The sequence below is a fragment of the Babylonia areolata genome, chromosome 16 (genome assembly GCF_041734735.1).
Source record: "Babylonia areolata isolate BAREFJ2019XMU chromosome 16, ASM4173473v1, whole genome shotgun sequence".
NCBI lineage: Eukaryota > Metazoa > Mollusca > Gastropoda > Neogastropoda > Buccinidae > Babylonia > Babylonia areolata.
The window spans coordinates 30,404,567-30,431,798 of NC_134891.1; the positions used below are offsets into that span (position 1 = coordinate 30,404,567).

Sequence of the window (27,232 nt, forward strand, 5' to 3'; positions counted from 1 at the left end):
TGTATACAGTTTGAATCGAGTGGAGTCCTTGCTCACTGTATACAGTTTGAATCGAGTGGAGTCCTTGCTCACTGTATACAGTTTGAATCAAGTGGAGTCCTTGCTCACTGTATACAGTTTGAATCAAGTAGAGTCCTTGCTCACTATATACAGTTTGAATCAAGTGGAGTCCTTGCTCACTGTATACAGTTTGAATCGAGTGGAGTCCTTGCTCACTGTATACAGTTTGAATCAAGTAGAGTCCTTGCTCACTGTATACAGTTTGAATCGAGTGGAGTCCTTGCTCACTGTATACAGTTTGAATCAAATGGAGTCCTTGCTCACTGTATACAGTTTGAATCAAGTGGAGTCCTTGCTCACTGTATACAGTTTGAATCCAATGGAGTCCTTGCTCACTGTATACAGTTTGAATCAAGTGGAGTCCTTGCTCACTGTATACAGTTTGAATCGAGTGGAGTCCTTGCTCACTGTATACAGTTTGAATCAAATGGAGTCCTTGCTCACTGTATACAGTTTGAATCAAATGGAGTCCTTGCTCACTGTATACAGTTTGAATCAAGTGGAGTCCTTGCTCACTGTATACAGTTTGAATCAAGTGCCTTGCTCACTGTATACAGTTTGAATCAAGTGGAGTCCTTGCTCACTGTATACAGTTTGAATCAAGTAGAGTCCTTGATCACTGTATACAGTTTGAATCAAATGGAGTCCTTGCTCACTGTATACAGTTTGAATCGAGTGGAGTCCTTGCTCACTGTATACAGTTTGAATCAAGTAGAGTCCTTGCTCACTGTATACAGTTTGAATCGAGTGGAGTCCTTGCTCACTGTATACAGTTTGAATCGAGTGGAGTCCTTGCTCACTGTATACAGTTTGAATCAAGTGCCTTGCTCACTGTATACAGTTTGAATCGAGTGGAGTCCTTGCTCACTGTATACAGTTTGAATCAAGTAGAGTCCTTGCTCACTGTATACAGTTTGAATCAAATGGAGTCCTTGCTCACTGTATACAGTTTGAATCAAATTGAGTCCTTGCTCACTGTATACAGTTTGAATCAAGTGGAGTCCTTGCTCACTGTATACAGTTTGAATCGAGTGGAGTCCTTGCTCACTGTATACAGTTTGAATCAAATGGAGTCCTTGCTCACTGTATACAGTTTGAATCAAATGGAGTCCTTGCTCACTGTATACAGTTTGAATCGAGTGGAGTCCTTGCTCACTGTATACAGTTTGAATCAAGTGCCTTGCTCACTGTATACAGTTTGAATCAAGTACAGTCCTTGCTCACTGTATACAGTTTGAATCAAGTGGAGTCCTTGCTCACTGTATACAGTTTGAATCGAGTGGAGTCCTTGCTCACTGTATACAGTTTGAATCGAGTGGAGTCCTTGCTCACTGTATACAGTTTGAATCAAGTGGAGTCCTTGCTCACTGTATACAGTTTGAATCAAGTAGAGTCCTTGCTCACTATATACAGTTTGAATCAAGTGGAGTCCTTGCTCACTGTATACAGTTTGAATCGAGTGGAGTCCTTGCTCACTGTATACAGTTTGAATCAAGTAGAGTCCTTGCTCACTGTATACAGTTTGAATCGAGTGGAGTCCTTGCTCACTGTATACAGTTTGAATCAAATGGAGTCCTTGCTCACTGTATACAGTTTGAATCAAATGGAGTCCTTGCTCACTGTATACAGTTTGAATCAAGTGGAGTCCTTGCTCACTGTATACAGTTTGAATCCAATGGAGTCCTTGCTCACTGTATACAGTTTGAATCAAGTGGAGTCCTTGCTCACTGTATACAGTTTGAATCGAGTGGAGTCCTTGCTCACTGTATACAGTTTGCATCAAGTGGAGTCCTTGCTCACTGTATACAGTTTGAATCAAGTGCCTTGCTCACTGTATACAGTTTGAATCGAGTGGAGTCCTTGCTCACTGTATACAGTTTGAATCAAGTGCCTTGCTCACTGTATACAGTTTGAATCGAGTGGAGTCCTTGCTCACTGTATACAGTTTGAATGAAGTAGAGTCCTTGCTCACTGTATACAGTTTGAATCAAATGGAGTCCTTGCTCACTGTATACAGTTTGAATCAAATTGAGTCCTTGCTCACTGTATACAGTTTGAATCAAGTGGAGTCCTTGCTCACTGTATACAGTTTGAATCGAGTGGAGTCCTTGCTCACTGTATACAGTTTGAATCAAATGGAGTCCTTGCTCACTGTATACAGTTTGAATCAAATGGAGTCCTTGCTCACTGTATACAGTTTGAATCGAGTGTCCTTGCTCACTGTATACAGTTTGAATCAAGTGCCTTGCTCACTGTATACAGTTTGAATCAAGTACAGTCCTTGCTCACTGTATACAGTTTGAATCAAGTGGAGTCCTTGCTCACTGTATACAGTTTGAATCGAGTGGAGTCCTTGCTCACTGTATACAGTTTGAATCAAGTGGAGTCCTTGCTCACTGTATACAGTTTGAATCAAGTAGAGTCCTTGCTCACTATATACAGTTTGAATCAAGTGGAGTCCTTGCTCACTGTATACAGTTTGAATCGAGTGGAGTCCTTGCTCACTGTATACAGTTTGAATCAAGTAGAGTCCTTGCTCACTGTGTACAGTTTGAATCGAGTGGAGTGCTTGCTCACTGTATACAGTTTGAATCGAGTGGAGTATACAGTTTGAATCAAGTGGAGTCCTTGCTCACTGTATACAAGAATCACGTGGAGTCCTTGCTCACTGTATACAGTTTGAATCAAGTAGAGTCCTTGATCACTGTATACAGTTTGAATCAAGTAGAGTCCTTGCTCACTGTATACAGTCTGAATCAAGTAGAGTCCTTGATCACTGTATACAGTTTGAATCAAGTAGAGTCCTTGCTCACTGTATACAGTTTGAATCGAGTGGAGTCCTTGCTCACTGTATACAGTTTGAATCGAGTGGAGTCCTTGATCACTGTATACAGTTTGAATCAAGTAGAGTCCTTGCTCACTGTATACAAGAATCAGCAGTGAGGGCTGTATGAAGTAGATGACAAATCTGGGCTGGGTTGCAAAAGTGAACTCAGTGGTGCTAAATTTGCATAGCTTTGAGAATTTTCCCCAGGTCTGCAGTTGTGTAGATCACTAATGCAACCCATCCCAGATGTTTGAATGAAGAGCGCTTTCTTCACACCACTGTTGGCTGACTGGATCTCTGTGTGCTTCTGGTTTGGTTGTCCCCCCTTTATGGATAGAAATGGATCTTGTTCAAACTGGTGATGCAATATGTGCACAATACATGCTGTGTATGCAGTGTGCTGGCTTTAGGCCCATGCTTGTATGTTGCATGTTTGTCCTTGGTGTATGTTGTCTTTGGTGTATGTTGCATGTTTGTCCTTGGTGTATGTTGTCCTTGTGTATGTTGCATGTTTGTCCTTGGTGTATGTTGTCCTTGGTGTATGTTGTCCTTGGTGAATGTTGCATGTTTGTCCTTGGTGTATGTTGCATGTTTGTCCTTGGTGTACGTTGTCCTTGGTGAATGTTGCATGTTTGTCCTTGGTGTACGTTGTCCTTGGTGTATGTTGCAGGTTTGTCCTTGGTGTATGTGGGATAGCCTTGAGATGGCTTTAGTGGTTGGCGAGGTTCTAAGCACCATAATTTGAATCAGTGTTTGTTGCAGAGTTGTTTTTTTCTCTCCATGTGTGTACGTTGTGACTTGACAGATGCTTACTTGTGTGTATGTTTGTCTGTTCTGACAGTCATGTAGCATGGATGGTTTCTGTGTGTTTGTTTGTTCTGACAGTCATGTAGCATGGATGGTTTCTGTGTGTATGTTTGTCTGTTCTGACAGTCATGTAGCATGGATGGTTTCTGTGTGTATGTTTGTCTGTTCTGACAGTCATGTAGCATGGATGGTTTCTGTGTGTATGTCTGTTCTGACAGTCATGTAGCATGGATGGTTTCTGTGTGTATGTTTGTCTGTTCTGACAGTCATGTAGCATGGATGGTTTCTGTGTGTATGTTTGTCTGTTCTGACAGTCATGTAGCATGGATGGTTTCTGTGTGTATGTCTGTTCTGACAGTCATGTAGCATGGATGGTTTCTGTGTGTATGTTTGTCTGTTCTGACAGTCATGTAGCATGGATGGTTTCTGTGTGTATGTCTGTTCTGACAGTCATGTAGCATGGATGGTTTCTGTGTGTATGTTTGTCTGTTCTGACAGTCATGTAGCATGGATGGTTTCTGTGTGTATGTTTGTCTGTTCTGACAGTCATGTAGCATGGATGGTTTCTGTGTGTATGTCTGTTCTGACAGTCATGTAGCATGGATGGTTTCTGTGTGTATGTTTGTCTGTTCTGACAGTCATGTAGCATGGATGGTTTCTGTGTGTATGTCTGTTCTGACAGTCATGTAGCATGGATGGTTTCTGTGTGTATGTTTGTCTGTTCTGACAGTCATGTAGCATGGATGGTTTCTGTGTGTATGTCTGTTCTGACAGTCATGTAGCATGGATGGTTTCTGTGTGTATGCTTGTCTGTTCTGACAGTCATGTAGCATGGATGGTTTCTGTGTGTATGTCTGTTCTGACAGTCATGTAGCATGGATGGTTTCTGTGTGTATGCTTGTCTGTTCTGACAGTCATGTAGCATGGATGGTTTCTGTGTGTATGTCTGTTCTGACAGTCATGTAGCATGGATGGTTTCTGTGTGTATGTTTGTCTGTTCTGACAGTCATGTAGCATGGATGGTTTCTGTGTGTATGCTTGTCTGTTCTGACAGTCATGTAGCATGGATGGTTTCTGTGTGTATGTCTGTTCTGACAGTCATGTAGCATGGATGGTTTCTGTGTGTATGTTTGTCTGTTCTGACAGTCATGTAGCATGGATGGTTTCTGTGTGTATGTTTGTTCTGACAGTCATGTAGCATGGATGGTTTCTGTGTGTATGTTTGTCTGTTCTGACAGTCATGTAGCATGGATGGTTTCTGTGTGTATGTTTGTCTGTTCTGACAGTCATGTAGCATGGATGGTTTCTGTGTGTATGTTTGTTCTGACAGTCATGTAGCATGGATGGTTTCTGTGTGTATGTCTGTTCTGACAGTCATGTAGCATGGATGGTTTCTGTGTGTATGTTTGTCTGTTCTGACAGTCATGTAGCATGGATGGTTTCTGACCCAAGCACAGCGCCGCTTTGTGTTGAAAAGTGACAGAAAGTGGAGTGAGTTGTCATGTGGTGTTACAGTGTGTGGGAAAGTGGAGCGAGTTGTCATGAAGTGTTACAGTGTGTGGGAAAGTGGAGTGAGTTGTCATGAAGTGTTACAGTGTGTGGGAAAGTGGAGTGAGTTGTCATGAAGTGTTACAGTGTGTGGGAAAGTGGAGTGAGTTGTCATGTGGTGTTACAGTGTGTGGGAAAGTGGAGTGAGTTGTCATGTGGTGTTACAGTGTGTGGGAAAGTGGAGTGAGTTGTCATGTGGTGTTACAGTGTGTGGGAAAGTGGAGTGAGTTGTCATGTGGTGTTACAGTGTGTGGGAAAGTGGAGTGAGTTGTCATGAAGTGTTACAGTGTGTGGGAAAGTGGAGTGAGTTGTCATGAAGTGTTACAGTGTGTGGGAAAGTGGAGTGAGTTGTCATGAAGTGTTACAGTGTGTGGGAAAGTGGAGTGAGTTGTCATGTGGTGTTACAGTGTGTGGGAAAGTGAAGTGAGTTGTGATGTGGTGTTACAGTGTGTGGGAAAGTGAAGTGAGTTGTGATGTGGTGTTACAGTGTGTGGGAAAGTGAAGTGAGTTGTGATGTGGTGTTACAGTGTGTGGGAAAGTGAAGTGAGTTGTGATGTGGTGTTACAGTGTGTGGGAAAGTGGAGTGAGTTGTCATGAAGTGTTACAGTGTGTGGGAAAGTGGAGTGAGTTGTCATGTGGTGTTACAGTGTGTGGGAAAGTGAAGTGAGTTGTGATGTGGTGTTACAGTGTGTAGTTACAGCAGAGTAACACAGTGCTCAGTGTTTCCACGTCATGTTGTCGTCACTGCCCTTTCCCTCAGTGCAGCAGTAACAACAGACTAAAGGCACTACTGTCCTTTCCCTCAATGCAGCAGTAACAACAGACTAAAGGCACTACTGTCCTTTCCCTCAATGCTGTGGCATCAGACTAAAGGCAATACTGCCCTTTCCCTCAATGCAGCAGTAACAACAGACTAAAGGCACTACTGCCCTTTCCCTCAATGCAGCAGTAACAACAGACTAAAGGCACTGCTGTCCTTTCCCTCAATGCTGTGGCATCAGACTAAAGGCAATACTGCCCTTTCCCTCAATGCAGTAACAACAGACTAAAGGCACTACTGCCCTTTCCCTCAATGCAGTAACAACAGACTAAAGGCACTACTGCCCTTTCCCTCAATGCAGTAACAACAGACTAAAGGCACTACTGCCCTTTCCCTCAATGCAGTAACAACAGACTAAAGGCACTACTGCCCTTTCCCTCAATGCAGCAGTAACAACAGACTAAAGGTACTACTGTCCTTTCCCTCAATGCAGCAGTAACAACAGACTAAAGGCACTGCTGTCCTTTCCCTCAATGCAGTAACAACAGACTAAAGGCAATACTGCCCTTTCCCTCAATGCAGCAGTAACAACAGACTAAAGGCACTACTGCCCTTTCCCTCAATGCAGCAGTAACAACAGACTAAAGGCACTACTGCCCTTTCCCTCAATGCAGCAGTAACAACAGACTAAAGGCACTACTGCCCTTTCCCTCAATGCAGTAACAACAGACTAAAGGCACTACTGCCCTTTCCCTCAATGCAGCAGTAACAACAGACTAAAGGTACTACTGTCCTTTCCCTCAATGCAGCAGTAACAACAGACTAAAGGCACTGCTGTCCTTTCCCTCAATGCAGTAACAACAGACTAAAGGCACTACTGCCCTTTCCCTCAATGCAGCAGTAACAACAGACTAAAGGTACTACTGTCCTTTCCCTCAATGCAGCAGTAACAACAGACTAAAGGCACTGCTGTCCTTTCCCTCAATGCAGCAGTAACAACAGACTAAAGGCACTACTGCCCTTTCCCTCAATGCAGCAGTAACAACAGACTAAAGGCACTACTGCCCTTTCCCTCAATGCAGCAGTAACAACAGACTAAAGGCACTACTGCCCTTTCCCTCAATGCAGCAGTAACAACAGACTAAAGGCACTACTGCCCTTTCCCTCAATGCAGCAGTAACAACAGACTAAAGGCACTACTGCCCTTTCCCTCAATGCTGTGGCATCAGACTAAAGGCAATACTGCCCTTTCCCTCAATGCAGTAACAACAGACTAAAGGCAATACTGCCCTTTCCCTCAATGCTGTGGCAACAGACTAAAGGCACTACTGCCCGTGAATGTTGTCTAGAAAAGCATCAACAATAATTTGAAGATGGACACTGACACAAGTGTCACAGACTGACACAATGTTTTTGTTTTTTTCCTTCTCGTCTGGGAGAGTTCTGTCTTGAAGCCTTAGCTTGATCAGTATATTTGTAAAACCCTCAAATGGTTATATTCAGCAATTAAAAAAAAACAAAAAAACAAACAAAACTCAACACTGAAAATTGAATATTGACAATAAACAGTGGTTTGAAGATGTAAACCAGGAATTACTCAAATGAATTTCAGTTGTACTGTACAATGACAGGGAGATATGGCAGTTCAGAAAGTTGAGTGGTCACCATGACAACAGGGCATACAATACACTGGGCTGTCCCGTTTTGTTTTCATGGCAAACTGTGGAGTGCACCCCAGGTCCCAGAGATACAGATACCTACAAAGTTGGTTCCAGACTTTCAGCCACTCTCAGACATGTCTATGTCGATGACAGACTGTGTGCCTAGTCCCCTCCTATGATCTGACTAGGTAAGAGCCCAGTAAGGGCTGATGCTGTAACAGTTCCAGATCTATGTCATCAGTGTGTCTGATGTTTGGTATCTTATGGCTAGGTGTTGTCAGACTAGGTAAGAGCCCAGTAAGGGCTGATGCTGTAACAGTTCCAGGTGCCTTTCAGTTTCTCAAGGAGGTATCAGTGTGTTCCAACAAATCCATATACGCTACACCTCAACTGCAAGTCCGATGCCTGACCAGCAGCATAACTCAACGCACTTTGTCAGACCTGCAGTACATGCAGGATGTTTGTGTACCCACCAGTGGACTTCTACAGAACTCTGCAAAAGGACAAGACTTTTGTTGTCATGGGTTCTTTGTCAGCGCGCCAAGTGTGTACTGCATAAGGGATCTTGGTTTATCATCTCATCTGAATGACTAGGCGCTCAGTTTCATTTTCCAGTCAAACTTGGCAGGTTGTGGAACATGTGGAATTATCATTGCATGGTTTCCTGGGATAACTCAGTGAAAATGTCTGTCCGACAAGAAATGTGTACGTACAATGTTACCAATAGTCTGTCTGTCACACACTGAATCTGCTTCCATCATCATTACTTTAGCACTGATAAAAACAACTGAACACTGTGGTAGAGTTTTGATATTACCTACCTGCAAGTTTTCTGAGCTGAGACAACATTCAGAGCAATATGAATATCATTAGAATCAAATTGTTCTCTTTTTTTGTTTGTTTTTTGCTCATATAATGTATATTGATTGGTGTAATAACTTTTGACCAGTAAAGTCAATGAAAGTGACAGATGAATTATCCATGCCCTTTGATGCTGGTCATATTTTCACCATAAGAAAGGTACATGACTGTTGGTTTTTATTGCACTGGTCGTGACTGAAAGTTGTTCATATTTTTATTTATATCTTGAAGACACCAATGCACATTTGAAGATGTTTGTTGTTTGTTTGTTTTTTTGTTGTTGTTGAGAGGATGGGCCATTGCAGAGGGTGGGCCATTGCAGAGGATGGGCCATTGCAGAGGATGGGCCATTGCAGGACTTTGTGTTGTTGAGAGGATGGGCCATTGCAGTACTTTGTGTTGTTGAGAGGATGGGCCATTGCAGAGGGTGGGCCATTGCAGGACTTTGTGTTGTTGAGAGGATGGGCCATTGCAGTACTTTGTGTTTTTGAGAGGATGGGCCATTGCAGGACTTTGTGTTGTTGAGAGGATGGGCCATTGCAGAGGATGGGCCATTGCAGAGGGTGGGCCATTGCAGTACTTTGTGTTGTTGAGAGGGTGGGCCATTGCAGAGGATGGGCCATTGCAGAGGGTGGGCCATTGCAGGACTTTGTGTTGTTGAGAGGATGGGCCATTGCAGAGGATGGGCCACTGCAGAGGGTGGGCCACTGCAGGACTTTGTGTTGTTGAGAGGATGGGCCATTGCAGAGGATGGGCCATTGCAGAGGATGGGCCATTGCAGAGGATGGGCCATTGCAGGACTTTGTGTTGTTGAGAGGATGGGCCATTGCAGAGGATGGGCCATTGCAGGACTTTGTGTTGTTGAGAGGATGGGCCATTGCAGAGGATGGGCCATTGCAGGACTTTGTGTTGTTGAGAGGATGGGCCATTGCAGAGGATGGGCCATTGCAGAGGATGGGCCATTGCAGAGGGTGGGCCATTGCAGAGGATGGGCCACTGCAGGACTTTGTGTTGTTGAGAGGATGGGCCATTGCAGAGGATGGGCCATTGCAGAGGATGGGCCATTGCAGAGGATGGGCCACTGCAGAGGATGGGCTATTGGAGGACTGTGTGTAAATGAAGTAATATTTGGCTCTGCTAATCTTCAGTCCTTTTTCTTTTTTTTCTCCACAACTTGTCCCAAGTCATTCATTTGGATTTTGTACCAATATATTTTCTATATTCACTGACAAGGTGTTCACTGAAAAGGTGCAATGGAGAATGGAGACCTCTACCCCAAACGAAAAAAAGACCACAGATGTGTGGAGAATTGTAGAGAGAACATCTTATGAAAGACCACAGATGTGTGGAGAATTGTAGAGAATTGTAGAGAGAACATCTTATGAAAGACCACAGATGTGTGGAGAATTGTAGAGAATTGTAGAGAGAACATCTTATGAAAGACCACAGATGTGTGGAGAATTGTAGAGAGAACATCTTATGAAAGACCACAGATGTGTGGAGAATTGTAGAGAGAACATCTTATGAAAGACCACAGATGTGTGGAGAATTGTAGAGAGAACATCTTATGAAAGACCACAGATGTGTGGAGAATTGTAGAGAGAACATCTTATGAAAGATGTTTTCTCCCCCTTCAATAGAACAAGATGATCTTGACAGCTGAAATCTTGTTTTGTTTTTTAATTAAAGGATTATTGCATAAAGGAATTCTGACATTTTGTGAAGAAACAAAAAGCATAAAAAATACTGTCATGTCTTCTGCATGTTGAATGGAGCATCAGAACATGTTTGTACATCAGTAATTAGGGGAGTGTTCCCTCGGACCTGCGGACTGGAGGCAGGAGATGGGAATTCTGACATTTTGAACATGCAGAAATATGACTGGCTTAGTCACTTCTTGCTATGAATGATTTCAGACTGTATGTTGGAAAAGGAGGAATTTTTAGTGACTTCTTGCTATGAATGATTTCAGACTGTATGTTGGAAAAGGAGGAATTTTTAGTGACTTCTTGCTATGAATGATTTCAGACTGTATGTTGGAAAAGGAGGAATTTTTAGTGACTTCTTGCTATAAATGATTTCAGACTGTATGTTGGAAAAGGAGGAATTTTTAGTGACTTCTTGCTATGAATGATTTCAGACTGTATGTTGAAAAAGGGGGAATTTTTAGTGACTTCTTGCTATGAATGATTTTAGACTGTATGTTGACACTTCTTGCTATGAATGATTTTAGACTGTATGTTGGAAAAGGAGGAATTTTTAGTGACTTCTTGCTATGAATGATTTTAGACTGTATGTTGGAAAAGGAGGAAATTTTAGTGACTTCTTGCTATGAATGATTTAGACTGTATGTTGGAAAAGGAGGAATTTTTAGTGACTTCTTGCTATGAATGATTTTAGACTGTATGTTGGAAAAGGGGGAATTTTTAGTGACTTCTTGCTATGAATGATTTCAGACTGTATGTTGGAAAAGGAGGAATTTTTAGTGACTTCTTGCTTTGAATGATTTTAGACTGTATGTTGGAAAACGAGGAATTTTTAGTGACTTCTTGCTATGAATGATTTTAGAATGTATGTTGTGACTTCTTGCTTTGAATGATTTTAGACTGTATGTTGGAAAACGAGGAATTTTTAGGGGAAAAAAGATGTTTATGAATTCCATGACATCACATCATGCCAATATTGTCATGCCTATATTCATGTATGTGCGCGTGTCTGAGCGCATGTTACGTTCTTATTGTTGATTTTATTCAAATGGAAACTAGAATTCTATTAAACATTCCTGCTTGAGATTGGTGTCAAACTGAGTAGTTATGAATGCACCACCACAGACCATCAGTGTAACACCACCACAGACCATCAGTGTAACAGTGACTGCACCACCACAGACCATCAGTGTAACACCACCACAGACCATCAGTGTAACACCACCACAGACCATCAATGTAACAGTGACTGCACCACCACAGACCATCAGTGTAACAGTGACTGCACCACCACAGACCATCAGTGTAACACCACCACCACAGACCATCAGTGTAACACCACCACAGACCATCAGTGTAACACCACCACAGACCATAAGTGTAACAGTGACTGCACCACCACAGACCATCAGTGTAACAGTGACTGCACCACCACAGACCATAAGTGTAACAGTGACTGCACCACCACAGACCATCAGTGTAACAGTGACTGCACCACCACAGACCATCAGTGTAACACCACCACAGACCATCAGTGTAACAGTGACTGCACCACCACAGACCATCAGTGTAACACCACCACAGACCATAAGTGTAACAGTGACTGCATCACCACAGACCATCAGTGTAACACCACCACAGACCATCAGTGTAACACCACCACAGACCATCAGTGTAACAGTGACTGCACCACCACAGACCATCAGTGTAACACCACCACAGACCATCAGTGTAACACCACCACCACAGACCATCAGTGTAACACCACCACAGACCATCAGTGTAACACCACCACAGACCATCAGTGTAACAGTGACTGCACCACCACAGACCATCAGTGTAACAGTGACTGCACCACCACAGACCATAAGTGTAACAGTGACTGCACCACCACAGACCATCAGTGTAACAGTGACTGCACCACCACAGACCATCAGTGTAACATCACCACAGACCATCAGTGTAACACCACCACAGACCATCAGTGTAACACCATCACAGACCATTGGTGTAACAGTGAAGAAAGTGGGGACCAGCGTGGGTGTGATAACAGTGACTGCACCACCACAGACCAATGGGCATTTCTTTCACAACTGATAGTGACAGAGCATTTCTTTCACAACTGATAGTGAAAGGGCATTTCTTTCACAACTGATAGTGACAGAGCATTTCTTTCAGAACTGATAGTGAAAGGGCATTTCTTTCACAATTGACAGTGACAGGGCATTTCTTTCACAACTGATAGTGACAGAGCATTTCTTTCACAATTATTGATAGCAAAAGACCATTTCTTTCACAACTGATAGTGACAGAGCATTTCTTTCACAACTGACAGTGACAGAGCATTTCTTTCACAATTGATAGTGAAAGGGCATTTCTTTCACAATTATTGATTGCAAAAGACCATTTCTTTCACAACTGATAGTGAAAGGGCATTTCTTTCACAATTATTGATAGCAAAAGACCATTTCTTTCACAACTGATAGTGAAAGGGCATTTCTTTCACAATTATTGATAGCAACAGAGCATTTCTTTCACAACTGATAGTGACAGGGCATTTCTTTCACAATTATTGATAGCAACAGGGCATTTTTTTCATAACTGATAGTGACAGGGCATTTCTTTCACAATTATTGATAGCAACAGGGCATTTTTTTCATAACTGATAGTGACAGGGCATTTCTTTCACAATTATTGATAGCAACAGGGCATTTTTTTCACAACTGATAGTGACAGGGCATTTCTTTCACAATTATTGATAGCAACAGGGCATTTTTTTCACAACTGATAGTGACAGGGCATTTCTTTCACAATTATTGATAGCAACAGGGCATTTTTTTCATAACTGATAGTGACAGGGCATTTCTTTCACAATTATTGATAGCAACAGGGCATTTTTTTCATAACTGATAGTGACAGGGCATTTCTTTCACAATTATTGATAGCAATAGGGCATTTTTTTCACAACTGATAGTGACAGGGCATTTCTTTCACAATCAATGACAATGACAAGGCATTTTTTTTCTCCACACAAACCTCTCTCTCGTAACATACACACATCTCTTCATTCTAATTCACAAACCTCTCTCTCTCGTAACATACACACATCTCTTCATTCTAATTCACAAGCCTCTCTCTCTTAACATACACACATCTCTTCATTCTTTCTAATTCACAAACCTCTCTTAACATACACACATCTCTTCACTCTAATTCACAAACCTCTCTCTCGTAACATACACACATCTCTTCATTCTAATTCACAAACCTCTCTCTTGTAACATACACACATCTCTTCATTCTAATTCACAAACCTCTCTCTCGTAACATACACACATCTCTTCATTCTTTCTAATTCACAAACCTCTCTTAACATACACACATCTCTTCACTCTAATTCACAAACCTCTCTCTCGTAACATACACACATCTCTTCATTCTAATTCACAAACCTCTCTCTTGTAACATACACACATCTCTTCATTCTAATTCACAAACCTCTCTCTCATAACATACACACATCTCTTCATTCTTTCTAATTCACGAACCTCTTTGCTCACTCTAATTCACAAAGGAAAAACAACACACATATATTTCCCAATCTGTCGCACACTCACAATACTTGTGCGTGTATTTGATAGGGGATCATTACAATGATGAGGACTAACAACTCTGAGTCCAAAGTCCCCCACCTCCCCCTGTTCTGATGGTCAGTTCTGAGCAAACTCCCTGAAGTGACAGTGGCTGTTCAGAAACTCCCCTCAAACAGACTGTCACTTGCACACAATCGCAATCTCATCCAGGAAAACGCCATAACTACAAGTGCAGGTTACATAACCACAGGGTATATACACACAGCACGCTGCATGGTCACATGTTACTTACATGGCCCTCAGTCTCATGCAGGTACACCCAATTACAAGCACATGTCACATAACCACAAGGTATACATACAAAAACACAGTCATGAGTTAACAACCACTCAGTACACATTCAGACAAGGCGAGTATCACAGTGTCTGTCTAACAACCACACAATACACACACAGACACAGATGGGCTGTTAAGGTGTCTGTCTAACAACCACATAGTACACGTACAGACAGACAGGCTAAGGTGTCTGTGTAACAACCACATAGTACACGTACAGACAGACAGGCTAAGGTGTCTGTGTAACAACCACACAGTACACATACAGACAGACAGGCTAAGGTGTCTGTGTAACAACCACAGTACACATACAGACAGACAGGCTGCTAAGGTGGCTGTGTAACAACCACATAGTACACATACAGACAGACAGGCTAAGGTGTCTGTGTAACAACCACATAGTACACATACAGACAGACAGGCTAAGGTGTCTGTGTAACAACCACATAGTACACATACAGACAGACAGGCTAAGGTGTCTGTGTAACAACCACACAGTACACATACAGACAGACAGGCTGCTAAGGTGGCTGTGTAACAACCACATAGTACACATACAGACAGACAGGCTAAGGTGTCTGTGTAACAACCACACAGTACACATACAGACAGACAGGCTGCTAAGGTGGCTGTGTAACAACCACATAGTACACATACAGACAGACAGGCTAAGGTGTCTGTGTAACAACCACATAGTACACATACAGACAGACAGGCTAAGGTGTCTGTGTAACAACCACAGTACACATACAGACACAGACAGGCTGTTAAGGTGTCTGTGTAACAACCACAGTACACATACAGACAGACAGGCTAAGGTGTCTGTGTAACAACCACACAGTACACATACAGACAGACAGGCTGTTAAGGTGTCTGTGTAACAACCACATAGTACACATACAGACAGACAGGCTAAGGTGTCTGTGTAACAACCACAGTACACATACAGACAGACAGGCTAAGGTGTCTGTGTAACAACCACATAGTACACATACAGACAGACAGGCTGTTAAGGTGTCTGTGTAACAACCACACAGTACACATACAGACACAGACAGGCTAAGGTGTCTGTGTAACAACCACACAGTACACATACAGACACAGACAGGCTAAGGTGTCTGTGTAACAACCACACAGTACACATACAGACAGACAGGGCGATCGTCAGGGTGTCTCTGATGAGCTGTGGGTGTGGGTGTGGAGGAGTCCCTGCAGAAGCTGTGCGGTGTGGGACAGGGCCACACACAGACTGTGGCTGCACAGAGCTGACTGCACACTGTCCGCCATGTCCTGAGGGATGCTTTCTCTCTCCCCTCTCCCACCTGTTCACAACCAAAAGGTGTCACCTCACCACCTGTACTACTAAACTCTCTCTCTCTCTCCCACCTGTTCACAACCAAAAGGTGTCACCTCACCAGCTGTACTACTAAACTCTCCCCTCTCCCACCTGTTCACAACCAAAAGGTGTCACCTCACCAGCTGTACTACTAAACTCTCTCTCTCTCTCCCACCTGTTCACAACCAAAAGGTGTCACCTCACCACATGTACTACTAAACTCTCTCTCTCTCACCTGTTCACAACCAAAAGGTGTCACCTCACCAGCTGTACTACTAAACTCTCTCTCTCCCACCTGTTCACAACCAAAAGGTGTCACCTCACCACATGTACTACTAAACTCTCTCTCTCTCACCTGTTCACAACCAAAAGGTGTCACCTCACCACCTGTACTACTAAACTCTCTCTCTCTCCCACCTGTTCACAACCAAAAGGTGTCACCTCACCACCTGTACTACTAAACTCTCTCCCCTCTCCCACCTGTTCACAACCAAAAGGTGTCACCTCACCACCTGTAGTGGAGTGATGGCCTAGAGGTAACGCGTCCGCCTAGGAAGCGAGAGAATCTGAGCGCGCTGGTTCCAATCACAGCACAGCCCCCGAAATTTTCTCCCCCTCAACTAGACCTTGAGTGGTGGTCTGGACGCTAGTCATTCAGATGAGACGATAAACCGAGGTCCCGTGTGCAGCATGCACTTAGCGCACGTAAAAGAACCCACGGCAACAAAAGGGTTGTTCCTGGCAAAATTCTGTAGAAAAATCCACTTCAATAGGAAAAACAAATAAAACTGCACACAGGAAAAAATACAAAAAAAAAAGGGTGGCGCTGTAGTATGGCGACGCGCTCTCCCTGGGGAGAGCAGCCCGAATTTCACACAGAGAAATCTGTTGTGATAAAAAGAAATACAAATACAAATGCTACTAAACTCTCTCCCACCTGTTCACAACCAAAAGGTGTCACCTCACCACATGTACCACTAAACTCTCTCTCTCTCTCCCACCTGTTCACAACCAAAAGGTGTCACCTCACCACCTGTACTACTAAACTCTCTCTCTCTCTCACCTGTTCACAACCAAAAGGTGTCACCTCACCACCTGTACTACTAAACTCTCTCTCTCACCTGTTCACAACCAAAAGGTGTCACCTCACCACCTGTACTACTAAACTCTCTCTCTCACCTGTTCACAACCAAAAGGTGTCACCTCACCACCTGTACTACTAATCTCTCTCTCTCTCTCTCTCTCTCACCTGTTCACAACCAAAAGGTGTCACCTCACCACCTGTACTACTAAACTCTCTCTCTCTCCCACCTGTTCACAACCAAAAGGTGTCACCTCACCACATGTACCACTAAACTCTCTCTCACCTGTTCACAACCAAAAGGTGTCACCTCACCACCTGTACTACTAAACTCTCTCTCTCTCCCACCTGTTCACAACCAAAAGGTGTCACCTCACCACTTGTACTACTAAACTCTCTCTCTCTCACCTGTTCACAACCAAAAGGTGTCACCTCACCACTTGTACTACTAAACTCTCTCTCTCTCCCACCTGTTCACAACCAAAAGGTGTCACCTCACCACATGTACCACTAAACTCTCTCTCACCTGTTCACAACCAAAAGGTGTCACCTCACCACCTGTACTACTAAACTCTCTCTCTCTCCCACCTGTTCACAACCAAAAGGTGTCACCTCACCACTTGTACTACTAAACTCTCTCTCTCTCCCACCTGTTCACAACCAAAAGGTGTCACCTCACCACATGTACTACTAAACTCTCTCTCTCTCTCTCTCTCTCTCTCCCACCTGTTCACAACCAAAAGGTGTCACCTCACCATCTGTACTACTAAACTCTCTCTCTCTCCTCACCCACCTGTTCACAACCAAAAGGTGTCACCTCACCAGCTGTACTACTAAACTCTCTCTCTCTCTCTCTCTCCCACCTGTTCACAACCAAAAGGTGTCACCTCACCATCTGCACTACTAAAACATTTTTAAAACATTTGCTTAACTTAACAGTTGCATGCAACATCACAGAGCAACAATTTCTTTCTTTTTCCATCTTTCTTTTCTGTATATAAATATATATATATATATATTCTTTTGTTTTTTAGTGCTCTACACATGTCTTTGTTCATTAACTGAAAAAAAGCATACTAAATAAACAACCAAATACAAATTTAAAAAAAAACACCCACAAAACAGATTACAACAAAAACTAAACAACAACCACAAACACACACACTGATGCACCTACATCTTTCCCCAACCCCTTCACACAGAAACATTCATGCACAAATCTGTAAAGTGTCAGATTTTATGACCAACAAATGCTATACTTTTTAACATTCAGTGAGAGCATGTCCGTCTTTTTTTCTTTTGCTGTAGTGTGTACTAAATGTATGCTATGTCTTTTCCACTCACTCCCTCTCTCAGTCACTAACTCTGTGTGTGTGTGTGTGTGTATGTGTGTGCGTGCGCGCATGCCTGCATGTGTGCAATAACAACTGTTTCAGGCCAGCAAGCAGGCCGATAGAAAGACATTCGTTTCATGTCCACGACACCACATCTGTTCAGCTGCCTGACCAACAGGACATCTAGTGTTCACCTTTAACCCTTTCAATGTTTGAGATGAGTGAAAGATGAAATTATTACATTATTTTGTGATGTTCTGACACACTTCTGTGCACTCCTCCTTTGGGTGTCTTTTCTTTCCTTGCACAGCTAGTGTAACAGTCACACAAACAACAGTGTGACAGCACAAAGATCTGTCTTCCCAACGCTACTACACACTTATTTTGAACCTGTAAACAATGGTGAAATATCTCAATTTGGAAACTTTTTTTTTTAAAAGCCCCTTTCTGGACAACTGAGCACCTCGTCTGAGGTGAAAATCCACCAGCTCAGGTACATGGTAACAGAGTTAAAAGTGGACACACACACACGAACTTATCAGTGCTGTCACCTCACATTCACAGCCACACACAAACCAAAACAAACCTGGTTTTAACAGGACGGCCTTCACTGTTGACGGCAGATAATGGTTCAGATCTGAATACTTGAGGGTGATCTCCACTTGAACATCCTCACCAATGTCCAGGAGGCAGTGTAGGTAGTCCACTGCCGCGCTGCTTTCCATGACGTGTAAAGTGTCTGGAAACTTGCCCTGCACGTTACACACATCTAACTCACCAGTCCATCATCACTCACCTGCACTGACATACATACGTATAAATCCAAATTAGTCACTCAAGAATGGTGTGTACAGCTAAGTGGTTAAAACACTGGTCTGGTGTTATTGTACAGCTAAGTAGTTAAAACACTGGTCTGGTGTTATTGTACAGCTAAGTAGTTAAAACACTGGTCTGGTGTCATTGTACAGCTAAGTAGTTAAAACACTGGTCTGGTGTTATTGTACAGCTAAGTGGTTAAAACACTGGTCTGGTGTTATTGTACAGCTAAGTGGTTAAAACGTTGGACAGGTGTCATTGTACAGCTAAGTGGTTAAAACGTTGGTCTGGTGTCATTGTACAGCTAAGTGGTTAAAACGTTGGACAGGTGTCATTGTACAGCTAAGTGGTTAAAACGTTGGACAGGTGTCATTGTACAGCTAAGTGGTTAAAACGTTGGACAGGTGTCATTGTACAGCTAAGTGGTTAAAACGTTGGACAGGTGTCATTGTACAGCTAAGTGGTTAAAACGTTGGACAGGTGTCATTGTACAGCTAAGTGGTTAAAATGTTGGACAGGTGTCATTGTACAGCTAAGTGGTTAAAACGTTGGTCTGGTGTCATTGCACAGCTAAGTGGTTAAAACGTTGGACAGGTGTCATTGTACAGCTAAGTGGTTAAAACGTTGGTCTGGTGTCATTGTACAGCTAAGTGGTTAAAACGTTGGTCTGGTGTCATTTCTTCCCAGTCTCCAAGGCAAACAGAGCTGCATATCTGCTCTCCAAGTGCAAACTTGTGCATGAACACTAAAAGGTTAAGGGACATACTGCTCTGTTCTCTCTATCACATCAAGGTTAAGGGACATACTGCTCTGTTCTATCACATCAAGGTTAAGGGAGGACGTACTGCTCTGTTCTATCACATCAAGGTTAAGGGATATACTGCTCTGTTCTCTCTATCACACAAGGTTAAGGGACATACTGCTCTGTTCTATCACATCAAGGTTAAGGGATATACTGCTCTGTTCTCTCTATCACACAAGGTTAAGGGACGTACTGCTCTGTTCTCTCTATCACATCAAGGTTAAGGGAGGACATACTGCTCTGTTCTTTCTTTCACATCAAGGTTAAGGGACGTACTGCTCTGTTCTATCACATCAAGGTTAAGGGACGTACTGCTCTGTTCTCTCTATCACATCAAGGTTAAGGGACATACTGCTCTGTTCTCTCTATCACACAAGGTTAAGGGACGTACTGCTCTGTTCTCTCTATCACACAAGGTTAAGGGACGTACTGCTCTGTTCTCTCTATCACACAAGGTTAAGGGACGTACTGCTCTGTTCTCTCTATCACATCAAGGTTAAGGGACGTACTGCTCTGTTCTCTCTATCACATCAAGGTTAAGGGATATACTGCTCTGTTCTCTCTATCACACAAGGTTAAGGGACGTACTGCTCTGTTCTCTCTATCACACAAGGTTAAGGGACGTACTGCTCTGTTCTCTCTATCACACAAGGTTAAGGGACGTACTGCTCTGTTCTCTCTATCACATCAAGGTTAAGGGACGTACTGCTCTGTTCTCTCTATCACATCAAGGTTAAGGGACATACTGCTCTGTTCTCTCTATCACACAAGGTTAAGGGACGTACTGCTCTGTTCTCTCTATCACACAAGGTTAAGGGACGTACTGCTCTGTTCTCTCTATCACACAAGGTTAAGGGACGTACTGCTCTGTTCTCTCTATCACATCAAGGTTAAGGGAGGACATACTGCTCTGTTCTTTCTTTCACATCAAGGTTAAGGGACGTACTGCTCTGTTCTATCACATCAACTGATCAAAGTTAAGGGAGGACGTACTGCTCTGTTCTCTCTATCACATCAAGGTTAAGGGACGTACTGCTCTGTTCTATCACATGAAGGTTAAGGGACGTACTGCTCTGTTCTCTCTATCACATCAAGGTTAAGGGACGTACTGCTCTGTTCTCTCTATCACATCAAGGTTAAGGGACGTACTGCTCTGTTCTATCACATCAAGGTTAAGGGACGTACTGCTCTGTTCTCTCTATCACATCAAGGTTAAGGGACGTACTGCTCTGTTCTATCACATGAAGGTTAAGGGACGTACTGCTCTGTTCTCTCTATCACATCAAGGTTAAGGGACGTACTGCTCTGTTCTATCACATCAAGGTTAAGGGACGTACTGCTCTGTTCTCTCTATCACATCAAGGTTAAGGGAGGATGTACTGCTCTGTTCTCTCAATCACATCAAGGTTAAGGGACGTACTGCTCTGTTCTCTCTATCACATCAAGGTTAAGGGATGTACTGCTCTGTTCTTTCTTTCACATCAAGGTTAAGGGAGGACGTACTGCTCTGTTCTCTCTATCACATCAAGGTTAAGGGACGTACTGCTCTGTTCTCTCTATCACATCAAGGTTAAGGGACGTACTGCTCTGTTCTCTCTATCACATCAAGGTTAAGGGAGGATGTACTGCTCTGTTCTCTCAATCACATCAAGGTTAAGGGACGTACTGCTCTGTTCTCTCTATCACATCAAGGTTAAGGGACATACTGCTCTTATCTCTCTATCACATCAAGGTTAAATACCCACTCCCATGAGTTCAATAAATTTGCTGTAGATCTGCATCTTTTTATCTTTAACACTGCACAAAACCAAGATGTCAAACCCAAAACATCATCTCTGGGATCAGCATATTCATGCTTAAATCTGTTAATTGTCAACAGGCTTCTCACCCCTCAACCTATATTCATATGTGTGTGTCTCTAAAACAACAGCAGATATGTAAGCCTGCCAGTGTGCTAAAATCTCCATCGTTGGAAAATAAAGATTCCTTCAGTTATTGACTCAGCATCAATAAGGAATCTTGTTCACCATTACTAATTTTCATAATAATGATTCCGCCACAGTCAAATGATTTTATGTACGTACAATTTAAATCAAGAACCTCAACAACAAAAAAAGTCTTCATGAACCGCCCTGTCCAGCCAAACAACACATCCCCTACCTTACCTTTCAGCTGTTCACGGCACAGAACATGAACCGCCCTGTCCAGCCAAACAACACATCCCCTACCTTACCTTTCAGCTGTTCACGGCACAGAACATGAACTGCCCTGTCCAGCCAAACAACACATCCCCTACCTTACCTTTCAGCTGTTCACAGTGCAGAACATGAACCGCCCTGTCCAGCCAAACAACACATCCCCTACCTGACCTTTCAGCTGATCACAGCACAGAACATGAACCGCCCTGTCCAGCCAAACAACACATCCCCTACCTGACCTTTCAGCTGATCACAGTGCAGAACATGAACCGCCCTGTCCAGCCAAACAACACATCCCCTACCTTACCTTTCAGCTGTTCATGGCACAGAACATGAACCGCCCTGTCCAGCCAAACAACACATCCCCTACCTGACCTTTCAGCTGATCACAGCACAGAACATGAACTGCCCTGTCCAGCCAAACAACACATCCCCTACCTTACCTTTCAGCTGATCACAGCACAGAACATGAACCGCCCTGTCCAGCCAAACAACACATCCCCTACCTGACCTTTCAGCTGATCACAGCACAGAACATGAACCGCCCTGTCCAGCCAAACAACACATCCCCTACCTGACCTTTCAGCTGATCACAGTGCAGAACATGAACCGCCCTGTCCAGCCAAACAACACATCCCCTACCTTACCTTTCAGCTGTTCATGGCACAGAACATGAACCGCCCTGTCCAGCCAAACAACACATCCCCTACCTGACCTTTCAGCTGATCACAGCACAGAACATGAACTGCCCTGTCCAGCCAAACAACACATCCCCTACCTTACCTTTCAGCTGATCACAGCACAGAACATGAACCGCCCTGTCCAGCCAAACAACACATCCCCTACCTTACCTTTCAGCTGATCACAGCACAGAACATGAACCGCCCTGTCCAGCCAAACAACACAACCCCTACCTCAGCTTCTTTCAGCTGTTCACGGCGCAGAACAAACATGGCCAACGCCTCTTGCACGGGACGCACAGCAGTCAGCATGTCCTTGACCTCCAGGTTAGGGGGCAGGGCGCAGTGCAGGATGAAGGGGGGCAGGTCGTGGTGGATGATTTTGAAGCTGCCCGAGGCCAGGCGGTGCAGGTGCAAGTGATAGGACTCTAGGTAGACATGTCCGTGGGACGTGCTGAAGCACAGCACCTTGTTGGTCGCATCCGTCTTCACCACACACACCCCTGAACAACACACACACACACAGAGAAATGTTATTACATCCCTGAACAACACACACACACACACACACAGAGAAATGTTATTACATCCCTGAACAACACACACACACACACAGAAATGTTATTACATCCCTGAACAACACACACACAGAAATGTAATTACATCCCTGAACAATACACACACACACACACACAGAGAAATGTTATTACATCCCTAAACAACACACACACAGATGAACACGTCTGTGTGTACACATGAAAAAAAAAACGGCTGTCACTGTAGTACACTGCATACATCTGGTATCAAAGCAATCATCACAATTCATTCACACTTGTGGCTGTTATGGTTCAGCATGTGAATGGCTCATCCCACATACTATGACTTCATGACACTGAAACTGTCATACCATCTACTGTGACAAGGAAAGTCATACAGTGTGTTATAACACAGCATCTTTTTCTTTTTCTCCATCAACACTGAAGAGTCTCTAGGATGCTTCATTTAAAAAACTGTTCACCAGATTCCTCCAGGTCTGTCATTTTGTGTCAAAGCCAATTGCAGAGACCCAAGCTACAACCGTGTCAGTCACCCCAAATACACATCTGTCATTTTGTGTCAAAGCCATTTGCAGAGACCCAGGCTAACACCGTGTCAGTCACCCCAAATACACACCTGTCATTTTGTGTCAAAGCCATTTGCAGAGACCCTGGCTAACACCGCGTCAGTCACCCCAAATACACACCTGTCATTTTGTGTCAAAGCCATTTGCAGAGACCCTGGCTAACACAGCATCAGTCACCCCAAATACACACCTGTCATTTTGTGTCAAAGCCATTTAAAGAGACCCAGGCTAACACAGCATCAGTCACCCCAAATACACACCTGTCATTTTGTGTCAAAGCCATTTAAAGAGACCCAGGCTAACACAGCATCAGTCATGCCAAATACACACCTGTCATTTTGTACACCTGCAGTTTTTCCTTGAGTTCCGTCACATAGGCCAAGGCACTCGTCAGTTCATCACTTTCACTTGCTGACTCTTCACTGTTCCTCTTGTCATTTCTGCTGCTGGTTTCTGGCAACACATTGCTCTTTGGTGACAAAGACAGCATGTGCATTACTTAGTTATTCCCTAAACTATTTCACATCACAAAGACATCATGTTAGTTATTCCCCAAACTATTTCACATCACAAAGACAGCATGTGCATTACTTATTTATTCCCCAAACTATTTCACAACACAAAGACATCATGTGCATTACTTCAGTTATTCCCCAAACTATTTCACTTCAGTTATTCCCCAAACTATTTCACTTATCCAAACTATTTCACTTCAGTTATTCCCCAAACTATTTCACTTCAGTTATCCAAACTATTTCACTTCAGTTATTCCCCAAACTATTTCACAAATGCAATTCTGACAGAGAGACTTTTCACTAGTCTTCAATTTTAGAAGGTGCATTAGCAATTCAAATCATCTGCACAATCAGATAATGTGTACATCTACAATACTTCAATTTTAGAAGGTATATTACCAATTGAAATCATCTACACAATCAGATATGTGTACATCTACAATACTTCAATTTTAGAAGGTGCATTAGCAATTCAAATCATCTGCACAATCAGATATGTGTACATCTTCAATACTTCAATTTTAGAAGGTGTATTACCAATTCAAATCATCTGCACAATCAGATATGTGCACATCTTCAATACTTCAATTTTAGAAGGTGCATTAGCAATTCTTCTTCTTCTTCTGCATTCGTGGGCTGCAACTCCCACATTCACTCGTATGTACGCGAGTGGGCTTTTACATGTATGACCGTTTTTACCCTGCCATGTAGGCAGCCATACTCCGCTTTCGGGGGTGTGCATGCTGGGTATGTTCTTGCTTCCATAACCCACCGAACACTAACATGGATTACAGGATCTTTAACATGCGTATTTGATTTTCTGCTTGCGTACACACACAAAGGGGGTTCAGGCACTAGCAGGTCTGCACTTATGTTGACCTGGGAGATAGGAAAAATCTCCACTTTTACCCACCAGGCGCCGTCACCGAGATTCAAATCCAGGACCCCGAGATTGAGAGTCCAACACTTTAATCACTCGGCTATTGGGCCCGTCGCATTAGCAATTCAAATCACCTGCATAATCACAGTGCACAGAGCACTAGTTAGTAAGACTACAGAGATTTCAAACCTTGAAAAGTCTTTCCAGTTGACAAATACCACACAATAATTTGATAATTTCATTTCTTTCAAATAACCCGTAATTTTGAAACACAATGTGGATTACTTAGGTGAATGCCAAACAAATGCAACACATAACAGCAACATACCAGAGTCAGCTTTGTCGTGCAACATCTGCAACAGTTCGTTCCGCCGCTGTTTGAGCTGCTCAATTTTCTGCAACTGAAACTGGTGATCATTGCGATGGGCCTTCACTTGTGCTTCTCTCTTCTGTTGATGGGTGGCTTCCGCTTCCAAGGCACTCAGTGCTGACAGCGACCCCAACACTGCAGGGGAAAATGGTATCATTCAATGGTAATTATCGTCTTGTGTAATATAACTACAAGAAATTATAGGATTCACAGGTAATCATTATATTTTCAATATGAGCATACCCACACAATTTACAATCATAAGCCCACCAATCAGACAATTGCTGGTGCGTCACAATTCCATTCCAAATGATGCCATGACTCTAAGTCCTCTACAAACAGGCATAGTGATTGCACCTGGCTGATTTTTTTTTGTGTGTTTTTTTTTAATGTTATACATGTACATTTCAAACATTACGTTGTGATTATTTTCATCAGTATCAGTTTCACCACCACCCTGACATTAGATGTTATGTACATTTCAAACATTATGTTGTGATTATTTTCATCACTTTCACCACCACCCTGACATTAGATGTCATGCACATTTCAAACATTATGTTGTGATTATTTTCATCACTTTCACCACCACCCTGACATTAGATGTTATGTGATGAAGTTTGTCCTGTTATTTACCCATTGCCATCAGATGATATGTGTTTTCCCACCTGTCAAGAGATGCTTGTATGTGTTGTAGTTGGTTTTTTTTTTTTTTTTTTTTTTTTTTTTTGGTTGTTGGTTTTTGTTGTGTGTGTGTGTGTGTAGCGTATATGGACTTGTCTGAACGCAGTGACGCCTCCTCGAGAAACCGAAAGTGAAACGCGGCGACCCGGTATGATTTGCTTCACGGACCAAAACCCACTGGTCTAAAAATGTATGACTTCAGTGTCCAAAATCAAGGTGAGGTGCCGATGCCGTTTCGTGTTAATGGATTCAGAAAGTCAGAACTATAACTATTTGCGCGAGTCGTCCCGTTTCTTTGCCGTTTGTACGGATTTCCAGCCTTGGTCGAAGAAACATGGCGCGCTTTTTTGACAAAAATTGTCAGTCAAATTTTAATATTTAAAAAAAAATCATTATAATACAGACATACTTCAAATTAACTAATGTCCTAAACTCGTCACCCCAATGATACGAAAGCAAAATGTCTTACTCTCTGAAGATATTTTGCAATGAAACTGAGCGCATTATCAGTAGACGTATTCCTCCTTCCAGGTAGGTGCCATTTTGAATGCAGTTGTCCCCTGCGTTTCTGTGAATAACCTCCCTTTTAGTGAGACTGATCCAGAGGCGTCGAAGCGTAAGCTTATAGCCTATTCGAATTCTTTCTTGTCAGCATTACTATGTTATTTCTGTTAAAAGCCCTAAACCAAAGAACGTGATATCAATACACATTCAGTAATAGATATAAATCAGCATGAAGACTTTGTTTTTTGCCAGTCCTCTTGCTGCAGCAAATGAAAAAAAAAAAAAAAAAGGTACGTGACTGCTGGATCTTGTAAAACGAAGTAATAACAATAATAATAATAAAGCAGATAAATAGATCAGTGAAGTGAACAAAGTATGCAAGGAAAAAAGACCACAAAGTAGAGCAATGGTAGACCAGAACGAACAATGTAAAACTGATGAAAATCTGCAGTCAGATACAACAACAACCACGTTGTTCTACTTTTGTGGAGTTGTGTAGAGTACAAACACTGACTGACTTGCAGGAGGGGTGGGGGTGGGGGTGGGGGGTAAAAGTAAGAACGGGAAAATCATGAAAACCCAGGAAAGGGCAGAGGGGGTAAAAAACAACAACAAACATAAAACAATAACAACAACAACAAAACGAGAGTGAAACTGTACAGGAATGCCAACAGCACCCGCGGTGTTTCCAGGCGATCACCCAACCAAGTACTAACAGGGCCCGACATTGGGCGAACTTCGTGACGAGAA

The 27,232-nt window shown here is 43.0% G+C and overlaps 1 protein-coding gene and 1 long non-coding RNA gene across 4 annotated transcripts in view; one reads left to right on the forward strand and one right to left on the reverse strand.

The window, feature by feature from the left end:
* Nucleotides 1-26,549, reverse strand: part of LOC143291316 (uncharacterized) — a 38,072-nt gene extending 11,523 nt beyond the window's left edge. For 2 of the 3 annotated variants that reach the window (XM_076601172.1, XM_076601171.1), the window contains exons 1-6: nt 26,448-26,549; nt 25,253-25,429; nt 23,860-23,982; nt 22,641-22,909; nt 18,497-18,662; nt 15,306-15,481 (exon numbers count right to left, since the gene is read on the reverse strand). In XM_076601172.1, coding sequence (XP_076457287.1) covers nt 15,324-15,481; nt 18,497-18,662; nt 22,641-22,909; nt 23,860-23,982; nt 25,253-25,429; nt 26,448 — 894 coding nt within the window. In that variant the 5' untranslated portion in view covers nt 26,449-26,549 and the 3' untranslated portion in view covers nt 15,306-15,323. Of the gene's footprint in view, nt 1-14,959; nt 15,482-18,496; nt 18,663-22,640; nt 22,910-23,859; nt 23,983-25,252; nt 25,430-26,447 lie in introns of those variants that run through there. The other variant, XM_076601170.1, reaches the window with a different exon arrangement.
* On the forward strand, nt 12,206-15,048 carry LOC143291317 (uncharacterized). The gene is made up of 3 exons (XR_013056502.1): nt 12,206-14,685; nt 14,734-14,880; nt 14,932-15,048. It is a non-coding gene; the product is annotated as an uncharacterized LOC143291317 (long non-coding RNA).
* Nucleotides 26,550-27,232: the final 683 nt, after the last annotated feature.